This window comes from Antennarius striatus, chromosome 1 (genome assembly GCF_040054535.1).
Source record: "Antennarius striatus isolate MH-2024 chromosome 1, ASM4005453v1, whole genome shotgun sequence".
Lineage (NCBI taxonomy): Eukaryota > Metazoa > Chordata > Actinopteri > Lophiiformes > Antennariidae > Antennarius > Antennarius striatus.
Window position 1 is genome coordinate 4,958,881 of NC_090776.1, and position 12,923 is coordinate 4,971,803.

The 12,923-nt window shown below is 38.4% G+C and overlaps 1 protein-coding gene across 4 annotated transcripts in view; it reads right to left on the reverse strand.

The window, feature by feature from the left end:
- The window catches only part of lrrk1 (leucine-rich repeat kinase 1), a 94,193-nt gene that overhangs the window by 41,029 nt on the left and 40,241 nt on the right, over positions 1-12,923 (reverse strand). For all 4 annotated transcript variants that reach the window (XM_068313021.1, XM_068313014.1, XM_068313006.1 and 1 more), the window contains exons 9-11: positions 11,669-11,832; positions 7,854-7,991; positions 993-1,105 (exon numbers count right to left, since the gene is read on the reverse strand). In XM_068313021.1, the coding sequence (XP_068169122.1) occupies positions 993-1,105; positions 7,854-7,991; positions 11,669-11,832 (415 nt within the window). The remainder of the gene's footprint in view (positions 1-992; positions 1,106-7,853; positions 7,992-11,668; positions 11,833-12,923) is intronic.

The following is a 12,923-nucleotide window of genomic DNA, read 5'->3' on the forward strand; positions in this document are numbered from 1 at the left end:
ATTTAAAATTATGTTACTATTACAATTGCAATAGCTTCCATTCTGGTCATTTTTGACACTTGAGTTCTACAATAGAAAGAAAGAAGTCTGAAAACTAGTCATGACTGATATCTAATGTTAACAAAAGACTGGGCAACATAGCTTTGACTCAATCGTATTCTAGTTGTTTTTTAAACTTTTACACTGACTATGATTAATGAATGAATGCTGGCTTTTCTTATACTGGTTTTTGCTGCAAATTCCAGACATGTTGTCACAGCACTCTTCTGAAGTTAGCTTAGTTTAGATACAACTTTAGTGTCATTACCTACTACAGGTACTTAAGATTGACATAGAGTAAATGAAATCCAAAGGAACAAGTAATAACATGGATGCTCAGATGAGAAAAATCCATTATTTATAATAGCCATCCTTTCATTAATAAAACTAGGTAAAAGATTGACTGAAATGAGTTGTTAGTCGTCGCTATGACTTTTTTAGGCATGGGAGATTAATACATATTTAATAAACATTGTTTACTTAACATCCCTGTTTTAAAGAACCTTATCTGACCCCAAACTCAATTTAACTGACTGAGTGACCGGCAATTATATTGTAATGTGTATTTACGGCGCAGTAGTAGCTCAGTCTGCAGACCTGGCAGTGGAAACGTGCCAGTTTGCCCTTGAGCAAGGCACTCTCCTCCTACAAGTTGCTCATTAGGCGCGAGACAATGTACCTGCCCGTCACTTTACCTCTCACCTTGCATGCTTACAGGCCCCTTGTGTACACATACTGTATATGTATGCGTGTGACAAACTAGAGTGGAAAAAATAATTTCCACCAAAGAAGATTGATAAAAGACATTTCTGCTTCATTTACAACGGTATATATTTTTTTACACATTACATTATTGGACCTTGCAAACAGCTGATTTATTCAGTCACCACTGACTCCTGCAGGGAATGGGAATAGACAAACAGAAATGGATGCGTGTATTTGTGTGAACGTACTTGCCCAAGTGGTTCCTGGAAATATCAAGTGTCTTGAGCTGAGAGCATTTCCACTTACTGGAAGGTGGGAGTGTTGTAATGTGATTCCCACACAATCTCATGGAGACCAGGGCCTGATGTGATGAGAATAGGAGAAGGGGTTCAGAGACAGCGAACTACATGGTCACGTTTTCCTTTCAAGAAATACACAGACAGATGGTTTGTTGGATGCAATATTAATATGGGCGCAAGTAGCTCAGTTTAAGTCTTTTACTTTTAAACTATAAAGTATTTGCAAAACGCTGGACAATAAAAGGCAGTCTCCTGGAAATTGAATTTGATTCATGGTGAAAAGGGTTTCATGAAGTCAGTGGAGTACTACTGTACATTTTCTGTTTATAAAAAAGGTTCATTCGACACAGCAATCATAAACGCTTTCTGCCGGGTAGCCCATATCCAGGAAGGTATATTGTATTATTGGATGAGTGGATGAGGGTTTTTAGTAAAACTCAGACATTTAAAACTGGAGCAATATTATTGCCTAATATAAACTTAGTAAACTTCTCAAATCAGAAGAGTCTGAGAAGAAAAATTTGGATGTTTGCTATGGGTACCGATATGGAAAGGGACTTTATTTCACTGCCTTTGGAAATGTGATAAAAATAAGTTTTTCTGTTATTCCAGATTTCATCAATAATATTACAATATTGTCATCTTGTGTTACCACATTACATGAGAAAATGCAACTTACTTAAAACTTAAAATCTTAAAAACCTCAACCTTTTGTTAAAATCATGTGCTGGTTTGTAAATAAAGATATTACTCGAATCAAGAAGTGATACTTATCGACTGCAACTGGTAATGTTGCTAAGCAGGAGGCATAGCTCCTCACAAATTAAAGACAAACGAGGAATCAGCTCATTTAAGACCATTCAGAGTGGATTTTGCCTTCTGCAGTCACATAAGGACAGGAGGATGAGGAATTGCGACCATATCTCTGATTCCAGTGACTTAAAAAAATGTCAACAGAGACATGAAGAATAAATCAGATATCCCTTTATATTCTTTTGGATTTTCCCCACAGGGGTCGCCAAAGCGAATCAATTGCCTCCATCTAACCCTGTCTTCTGCATCCTCTTCTCTCACACCAACTACCTTCATGTCCTCTTTCACTACATCCATAAACCTCCTCCTTGTTTTTCCTTTAGGCCTCCTGCCTGGCATTTAAAAACGCAGCATCCTTCTACCAATATATTCACTATCTCTCCTCTGGACATGTCCAAACCATCTCAGTCTGGCCTCTCTGACTTTATCTCCAAAACCTCTAACATGTGCTGTCCCTCTGATGTACTCATTCCTGATGCTATCCATCCTCGTCACTCCCAAAGAGAACCTCAGCATCTCCATCTCTGCTACCTCCATCTCAGTTTCCTATCAGTGACACTGTCTCTAGACCAAACAACATCGCTAATAATAATATTAATAAATCAGATATCACTAATTCACCATATATCAACGTATCAATAAAAACAGTGTTGACATGGTCATAATTAAGAAATAGGTGAGGGATTTATTTTGCATACATATTATATGTTTCGTGAAATCAGAGAAACCCAAAAGTGTAACTCATTGCACGTTTAATAGTGAAAGTAAGAACATTTACACAGATGTAATAATAAGAAAACTCAAAGGATTGGGACTAAATGACAGTTTAAGTTTAAGAAAACAACTGTAATCAATGAACTGTGGAGCAAACTACATAGCAGCACTGCCATCTGGGGGCTAATCAACACCTTGCACATGTCTCTCAAAGCTGGCTCATTCCTGGAGTAATAAAGTATCAACCCTGGATAATTTGTGAGTGGTCATCTTTCAGGCCGCTTACATCTACAGTTACTTCCGTCCAGCTGTCACTGACCTGTTCATAATAAAATTAAATATGGAGAATCACTATTTTTAACTTTTAAGACATAATTTACAGTATAATATTTGTAGAATTTACAAACATGCCCAAATAAATTAATACATTGTAATAGACAGTACTTCACAATGTTTTTACTGTTTTTTTTTTAATCCACATCTCCCAAAACTGATATTTATAACAGTGTAGAGACTTTCCCCAATTCATTTTAATTTACTTCAGTTATTTACTTTATATTACACTGAACAAAAATATAAACGCAACACTTTTGTTTTTGCTCACAACCGCAGATCACATATAATCACAAGAGGGCAGGACCTGCACATCAAGCAAGTTCACCTCCAAGATCATCTGAGACCAGCCACTCAGACAGCTGTTGAAACAATTGGTCTGTAAAACCAAATAATTCCTGCACAAACTATTAGAAACCATCTAAGGGAAGCTCATCTGCATGCTCGTCATCCTCATCGGAGTCTCGCCTTGACTCCAGTGGACTTGAGTGGACAAATGCTCACATTTGATGGCATCAGGCACTCTATGGGAAGAAAATGTGTTGCACCGCATGAGACAAATGGTGGTCACACCAGATACTGACTGATGTCCTAAGTCCCCAGACACACTGTGTCAGCTCTTGGTTCAATATGCTAGTATCAGCTTGTATCAAATTTGTATTTTTGGCCCTCCCTAATTATATTTTTGAACTTACCAGGTTTTGAAACTAGTTGAACTAACAAAGTTTTAAAATAACTAGTTTTGAGCTAACGCTTCCTGCATCAATAAATACTTGGGAGTTTTAGGAATTCATTGCCTGGACCGAATCAAAACAATCGGATTTTGCTAGAGTGGTATTTGTGACGTCGCAAACGGCGCTCTGTGATTGGACAGAGGGATTGACCATATTAATTGGTTGACCTGCCCAAGGGCGTGGCCATCCCCTAGGGGGAGTACGTTCAGGCTACGGTAGCATTGTGCGGTAATGTCCTAGCTCAGAGCTACACACTGAAAGTTCCTCACAAACTGTTGAAGTCAGCTAGCATTTGGCTAAATAGCCCCGCTATAGTCAGGTGTGTGTGTGTGGCCGGGAGTCATGTTCAGGCTACAGTAGTGGTGTGTTGTAATGACCTGGCTCAGAGCTATACACTGAAAGAATCCTCACAAACTACTGAAGTCAGCTAGCATTTGGCTGACTAGTTAGCTCCGCTTCAGCCGTGTGTGTCCGTCCGCTAAAGACGTATCCTCCTCGTCATAGCAAACACAGCTGCGTGTGTCCTCATCGCTCATAATCAAACAGCCTCGGCCTTAATTTACAGCCTAACAGATATTCACTGTCACCAGTCAAGGGTTATGTACAAATGACATAAACCCTGCATGTGAAATAATCCAGGCAGAAATCAAAAGGTGAAATTATCACTCATTCCCAGCCTTGTGAGAAACAAAGGCTGGATACGTTTACATATGCGCACACACGCACACACACACACACGCACGCACGCACGCACGCACGCACGCACGCACGCACACACACACACAAACTTCCCCTGCCCCCTGTGTCATTAGAGGTTGAGGCCAAACCATTAATCTGACAGATAGAATTGACTGATTGTATCCATTACAGGATGTAATACCCCTGCTTTTTCCTCACTGTAGGATATTGAGTGCAGAATAGGGAATAAAGGGACAGCGCCCGCTCAACTGCGAGTTCAATATACAGTATTCAAACGCTTTGGCTTACCTTTCCCATGTTTCATTTAGACTGCGATAGTTTTGCTCCCTGCGATCGCTCATTGTCCGTGACGATTATGGGGAAACAGCATACGTCCTGTCTGTAAACATCTGTTGTCATTGCCACTGATTTTTGTCCCATTTGCAAACACTGGGCCCATGTCACAAAGGCAGGGTTAATATACCCTGAGGTAAACCTGTGGTTCTGGGTTGACTCACCCTGAACTTGGAAAACCAGGGATTTCAGTTTCAGTAATGCTTTTCAGGGTTAGCTTCGTTAACCCAGAGTAAGTTGACCCGCAGTTTAACAGGCTCGACAACTAAAAAAAGCCATCATCAATGGAGCCCCGATTCGACGATGCACTGTAGCGCTTTACGGCAGTCGGAGTACATATTTTAATTTATGCATATGAAGACTTTGAGGACATTTTCAGAAGAAGGACCAACAGCATTTGTTAGAAATATCCTAAAAAAAACATACTACTTTCCCCCTCCACTCCACAAGGTGGTGGAAGCTCTTCCTGTCTGTCCTTGCCTCCCCTACAAATACAGGCAAGAGTGGGGAGGACTTCCTCTTTGCCACTTAACACATGCTGCGGAAGCTGGTGATGTATGCTGCGTGTCTTTTGATATTTCATTATAAGTTAAGTTTGTCTTCATTGATTACAATTTATTGTGTATTTAAGTTGAAGTTTGACTAATGTTAATTTAATCATGCATTTAACTCATTTCATGTCTGTAATTTAATTATGGATTTTAATAATTTCATGTTTGAACCTATTGTTTATTGGATATAGTGCTTTAATTGTTTCCCTGCTTCACAGAACCAGTAGCATATGTCACTGGTACTCATCCAGAGTGTCAGCAATAAAGAATTTGAAGAAAACTTTTGTTTCCTGCGTGGTCAGTGTGGCTGCCAGCTAGAACCTTAATTTCCAACATAATTGGTCTTTCGAGCCGCATAGCTGAGCCACACACCACGCAGTGATCTAAAATGGCCGACAAACAACCAGCCAATATAAGGCCTACTGATGAGCCCCCTGAACCTGAGCCCACTGATTGTCAAGCTCTCCCTACCAAGTGCGTGGATGGACCCGAAGGTGAAATACACGATGAAGACGATGAAGCCAACCCACAATAGTGATTTTATCAATATTCAATCAAAGATATTGAGGACCACGTATTACTTTGGGGCAAGACATTTCAAATACAGTATAGTTAGACATCTACACTGTATTTGAAAATACAAAAGCATGAATTACTCAAGCATAAAATGGGACCTTTAACATAAACATTGTATTTCAAGGTGGAGGTGGGACTGCATCAGGGATCAGCTCTGAGCCCTTTCTTGTTCACTATGGTGATGGACAGGCTGACAGACGAGGTTAGACAGGAATCTCCATGGACTACGATGTTTGCAGATGACATTGTGATCTGTAGTGAGAGCTGGGAACATATGAAAGAGAAGCTAGAGAGGTAGAGGTTTGTCCTGGAAAGGAGTGGAATGAAGGGTAGCCGCAGTAAGACAGAGTACATGTGTGTGAATGAGAGGGACCCAAGTGGAAAAGTGAGGTTACAGGGAGAAGAGATCAAGAAGATGGAGGATTTAGGTACTTAGGGCAGTGGTTCTTAACCTGTCGGTCTCAGGGGTTCGGTGGAGACGGAGGTCAAGACAAAACATCCGACACATCGTGTCAGGTGTTTTTCCCGAACATACACGAATCACTGTGTACGTTTGACACATTGTGTCAATCCATGATGACACGCCCCCCTTAGCCATCACTGGCTACAGGTGATCACGCTACATCGATTAGCCTTCCTGTGCTACAGGGGATTTTGCGCACTCAGTAGGCGATTTATGCCTGTCATGATGATACGTCATTTGATTGCTTTCATAATATTTTAATTCACAGTAACTATGTTGAGCAAAAAAAGAAATTGGTCAGACGAATATGTACAACGGGCGGCCATGTCTCAGTGGTAGAACGGGTCGTCCAATTATTCAAGATCGGCGGTTTGACTCCGCTCCCGCCGAGTCATTTGTCGTTGTGTCCTTGGGCAAGACACATTCCTCTTCTTGCCTCCAGTGGGGCACTCGCTGGCGTGTGAATGATTGTGATTGTTCCACTGGTGGTCGGAGGGGCCGTAGGCACAGATTGGCAGACATGCCTCCGTCAGTCTGCCCCAGGGAAGCTGTGGCTACATAGATAGCTTACCATCACCAAGTACAAATGAGAAGTGAATACAATGCAAAGCGTCTTTCCAGAAAAGCGCTATATAAATCTGATCCATTATTATTATTATTTACGGAATATCTTAAATTTAAAAAAAAAATAAAAAATTTTTTTACTAAAGGGTTCGGTGAGTGAGCATATGAAACCTGCAGGGTTCGCTACCTCCAACAAGGTTAAGAACCACTGACTTAGGGTCAACAGTCCAAAGCAATGGAGAGTGTGGAAAAGAGGTGAAGAAGCATGTACAGGCAGGGTGGAACGGGTGGATGTGTGTAAGGTATGAAGTGTGATAAAAGAGTTTCAGCTAAAATGAAAGGAAAGGTGGACAAAACTTTGGTGAGACCAGCGATGTTGTTTGGTCTAGAGACAGTGTAACTGAGGAAAAGACAGGAAACTGGAGCTGGAGGATCAGGAATGAGTACATCAGAGGGACAGCACATGTTGGAGGTTTTCCAGATACAGAGGCCAGACTGAGATGGTTTGGACATGTCCAGAGGAGAGATAGCGAATATATGGATAGAAGGATGCTGAGTTTTGAACTGCCAGGTATGAGGCATAGAGGAAGACCAAAGAGGAGGTTTATGGATGTAGTGAAAGAGGACATGAAGGTAGTTGGTGTGAGAGAAGAGGATGCAGAAGACTGAGTTAGATGGAGGCAACAGATTCGCTGTGGCGACCCACAGGGAAAGGGAAAAGCCGAAAGGAGAAGAAGTGATCACAAATTTAGCACAAATGGTGAAATCAGGTGAAACAAAATGTTCAAAGAGTTGATGAAACCAAATGTTCAAAAAGAGTTGATCAATTTTTGGAAGTAAAGCATTTAAGATATGAAGTAGACCGACTGGTAAATTAAGGTTAGGGTTAGGGTGATGTTGATTTTAATGGAATCCACGTTTGACTAAAAAACTGTGTTCTGAACCGACTCTTGATTTCTTATATCTATCCATCAATTTTAAACCATTAATTTCACTGCATCTGGGTGATAAAACAACTCATCGCTCTTACCTTCAGTTCAAAAATATCTGAAGGCAATTCCTTCAGGTGATTGTCAGAGAAGTCCACCTCCTGCAGCTTATCCTTCCAGAAAATGGAAATGCTGTTTGGAAGACTTTGGATCATGTTGGATGAGGCTTTGCATTGCTTCTGCGGGGAACAACAAAGGAGATCCATTCAGGTAACCATGTGGAAACAATGTTTTTAACTCATCACGCAATTTATGTAAAAATGGTTGCAAAGATGAAACATTATTTCACATTACCTAAATGCTCTACCCCTGCTACCAACAAAAGCCGCTTAGCTTTACATTGTTGGTTTTTTTCATGGTCTTTAATGTCATTACAAATTTTCCTTTATTAGACTGATAAACCATTTGTCGAGGCTAGATGACATTCATCCTGTCTTTTGCTCCACAAGTCAAAATCTAATTTAATGTACTGTTTAACAGCAGGGGCAAGACTTTGCTGTTTTATTAAGTTTCTTTCTCCTCTTCTCTACACATTCAAGTCTCATTAATTCATGTTACTAGCATGTCTTCTTCACCAATGTCTTTATGCTTTCTCATCCTATAGATTACCATGGTTGGTGATGAGATCTACTGTTGGTAACCCGGTTATGAATCATCATTGTCAATACCATTTTCATTATTCACATTGTCGTTAATACTAATACTAATAATTATTATATTATTATCATTATTATTATTATTATTGTTATTATTATTATTATTATTAATATTATTGTTATTAAGGTATTTACTATAAATAATCCAAATTGCAATCTTTCTTTCCCCACCTCTCCTGCTTTCTCAATCTATCTTCTCATTTCTCTCTCTCTCACCCCAAGCAGTCAAAGCAGAGGACCACCATTATTGAGTGTTGGATATGCTTAAGGATTCTGCCTATTAAGATAATTTCTTTCTTTTCCACTGTCGCAAAGTGCGTTTTCGTTGGGAATGGTTTGGTTAGACCTGCTCTGGTGCCTTAATATAAATGTTTGAAGGCTGAATCTGAATATTATCATAATCATATCATAATATTTCAGACTGAACATTGGAATGGTTTAAATCATATCTGGGAAATTGAAAACAATGTTCAAAAATTAAGAGCACAATGTCTTCCTTTTTAGACAGCTCAGTTGGGTTTCCACAGGGTTCTATTTTGTGCTTTCTCTTATTCAGTGTATATATCAATGACCTACTGTCTATCTGTCCTGAAGTTTGCTCAAAACCATATGCCGTTGACGCTGTAATTTATGTCACGCTAAATCAAGTTAAAGAGCAGCAGAGGTGCTACACAGTGCAATGGAAAACAATTCAGATTGGATGGAGCAATCATGCCTGGCACTACATGTCAACAAAATGATAAGCATGTTTTTCTCCATAAGAAATAATCCTCAACCTGCACTTGAAATTATTGTGAAAGGTGAAAAACTTAATTTCAAGTGGAGGTAGAGTCTGTCAGGTACTTAGGGGTAGTGTTGTACAGGACTTAATCTTTTAAAAAGCACATAGCAAACCTGATTAAAACTGTAAAATTTAATGTATCCCAATGTAGACATATTCACTAGCAGATGACCACAGATGCTGCAAAGCTGAATATGCATTCCATGATGAAACTATTTATTTTATTATTTATGGTAATTTTAACTTTTACGAACATTCCCCATACTGATATTAAACCTCCGTTTAATATCAGGAGGAACCGTGAGTCGGAACGCAGCACAAAACGGATGCTGTCAGCCAATAACTGGCACGTACAGTATCACGGGACTACCTACTAAAAATCCTCAATGTAGTGGAGCCATGCATCTTGAAGCTGCAAGGCGTTACTGTACTTAATAATGTGGAAATATCTTTTTTCTTTTTAAATTTTGTATACTAGTCTGATCCCCGAAGGCAAATTAAGAGCACACTCAAGTTAGTGCATCCCAACATCACATTTATGCATCCCAAAATAACAGAATATATGGTAGAAGCCGTAAACAAGGATTTAGTTTAGCCGATAGTACAATATAACAACTAAACAACAATTTTAATGATTTTATTAATAACGACGTCATAACTTTAAGTAAAAAGAAGAAAAGAGTAAAACTGCACATTATTTTTATCAAAATGTTACAGCCTGGTGGTCAATCTTAAAAAAAAAAAAAGTTTTAGAAACAACAAAAGATGTAGTTCAGTTTTATTAATTTGCTTTTCACTCAATAAGTTTCATTGCTTTTAATTCATTTATTCTCCTGTGGACACTGCACCAAGCTGACAGAGCCTTCTCCAAAAACAACTTTTTTGTAATTTGTGGAGAAATTTGTCATTATTTTGTCTTGGGTGCTGAAATTTACGGAAACAATCGCATCCATTGCGGTACAAACATTAGGATTTCTGCTGGTTTTTGCTTGGCTTCTTCTGATTCTTCTTCCGTACTGTCAACAGCGTTATCTGTTTCTTTTTCTTCAATAACTTTTTATTGTTTTGTATTAACAAAAAAAAAAAGCCCTGTCACGTGTTTTTTTTTCCAACTTTTGTATCTTTTTCATAGGCTTTGTCTTGGTAACGTTTAGTCGATTTTAATAAGGCTCAATCACACAGGTGAGTCTCGTGACGAGGTACTCGGGGAATATCAAAACATAATGTTGATTTCCAGGTTCGAAATTTAGGAGGAAAAATTAATAAATTGTAAATGTTTTTTTTTTTTGAAATGGAAGTGTATTTTTGCGCAATGTCATATTGTGAAAAATCTAACATCGATTTATTTTATTGTAAGTAGATAAAGATTGCATCCCAGGGACACATGTTGTCTGATGATCGTGCATTCCTGTCAAAAAATGTGCGTCAAAGACGCACGCTAACAAGAACACTGCTCTTTCATCTAATACTGTGCAACAGCCATTACAAAGCCTGCACAAACAAGCTCTTAAAATATTGGATTAAAAAATCTTCTATCATCATTGTGACATTGTGAAGAAATTACAGCTGCTAACAATTGAAAATTTAATTTTCTTTTCTAATGTAAATTTAGTTTATAAGATCTTGCATAATCTGATACCACCACCCCTGAAAGCTTTTGTAAAATCATGTGATGAAACAAGTGTTAGAAAAACTCGACCCACTTTCAGAGGGAACTGCCATGTGAACTTTATGTCCTCCGCATGTAGGCAAACCTTTTCCCAGTCAAAGCTGGAACAAACTGCCGTTATGTATTTGAGAGTCTGACACTCTTCATCAGTTTAAACTTAACGTAAAGAAATGGTTGAAGGGCAGTCATAGCTGTGATCACTAGAGCTGGTGTTACTGGTCAACATATGGTGAGTTGATGTGTTCTTGATATTTGTGGATCCATGGATCTCTATTTATGTGTGTTGGGGTGTGTGTGTGTGGGGGGTGCTTTATGTTGTTTTATTTTCTTTTGATAGTTGCATTTGGCCACGGACTACAGATGAAAATAAGCTTTAAGCTATCTCTGATCAGTCTAACACATTTGTTGTGCAATGTCCCTTTTAAATTAATTAATAAATACGTAACTACTTTGGGATATCTTGAATATGAAAACTAGATTCAACCTTTAAGGTGTACCATGGCCTGGGTGAATTAGAATGTACACCAACAAAATGCTTTGATATAACATTTGTTGAATTCTGTACCCAGAGGACTGAATAAGTACAGTATCAAAGATGGAGAACTGGAATATTTCATTTCGGCCTAAACAAAAACCCTTTAAAATTAGTTTATGAATAAGAAAGAAGTTCTGTGTGTGAGTATGCACACGCACACATTCACGTGCGCGCTCACAAACACACATACGCACACACAGTATATGGTTTCTTACCAGTGGACAAGCCCAGGGCTCAGGAAAGCTGATGAGTTTGTTCCGGCATACACTGAGAATGCTAAGGCTCTTGAAACAATGCATGACAGCATTGGAGAGACAGGTCAGACAGTTGTCAGACACATCCAGCTCCTCCAACTTCCGAAGACCAATCCAGTTAGTTGCTGACAAAGGGTAATCAAACAGTCAAACCACTGTTAACATCAAAACTATACAAATTCACAAAAAAATCCTGATATTACTACTAGTTTCTAAAATTTAACATATGCATACTTGTATAGATTAACAATATATCTACACTGGTTCCAAGTACCAACAGAAGAGTAGTAAAGAATCACTTATTTGACTAGATGATCAAAACAACATTGTAAAATCTATCTTTCAATTACCAGTTAGAGTCGAAAAAATGCATAGTATCTGACATCCAAATTACCACTGGAGATTGAAAAGAAACTCTAGATTTTTAAAAAAAAAATTTTCACATCTTTGTAACATTTTAAAAATTTTATTTTATTCAAAATTTTATTCATTTACAACAAAGCAGCTGAAACTGATTAACGACCCCCTCTCCTACTTAACTGACCAGATCAATATCCCAGAAATTTGACTGATAGGTTGCTATTCTCTAATTTTTTGACAGTGTATATAAAGATATATATAATATATATATACAGTTATGCTCAAAATAATAAGTGTCTTTAAACAGGTGACTAAATGTCAAAATTACTAAAATAAATTGCATTTTAATGATCACAAATGCATTGGGGACACTGCACATTCTATTTCAAAGCAAGATGATTGGAAAAAGCAATTAAATTTTATAACATTTCACAGAAAGTCAAGAAATGTAATGTTAAAAAAAATAGCAGTGGTGAGTTCATTGGGGAGGGCGTTGCTTCTGTGGGGCAGAAAAGGATGTTAATGGATAGTTCTTATGTTAGGATCAAGGCAACCGATATTCCATATGCTGGCTGTGTATTTGTCCTGAAAAACCGAGTAAAATTGGTTGTTGAAGACACTGTTCTGATGAAGAGCGTTTTTTAATCAAGAATTGGATAAAAGAGGGAAAAACCTACAAAGAAGTGCAGAAACTTATAGGCTGTTCAGCCAAAATGATATCAAACGCTTAAAATGGCAGCCAAAACCAGAAAGGCGAGGAAGAAAAAGAAAAACAACTTCTTAAATGCATAAGAGCATAACCATACTGGCAAAGGCTGAGTCAATGATCAGCTCCAAGAGGATCAGGGAAGATCTA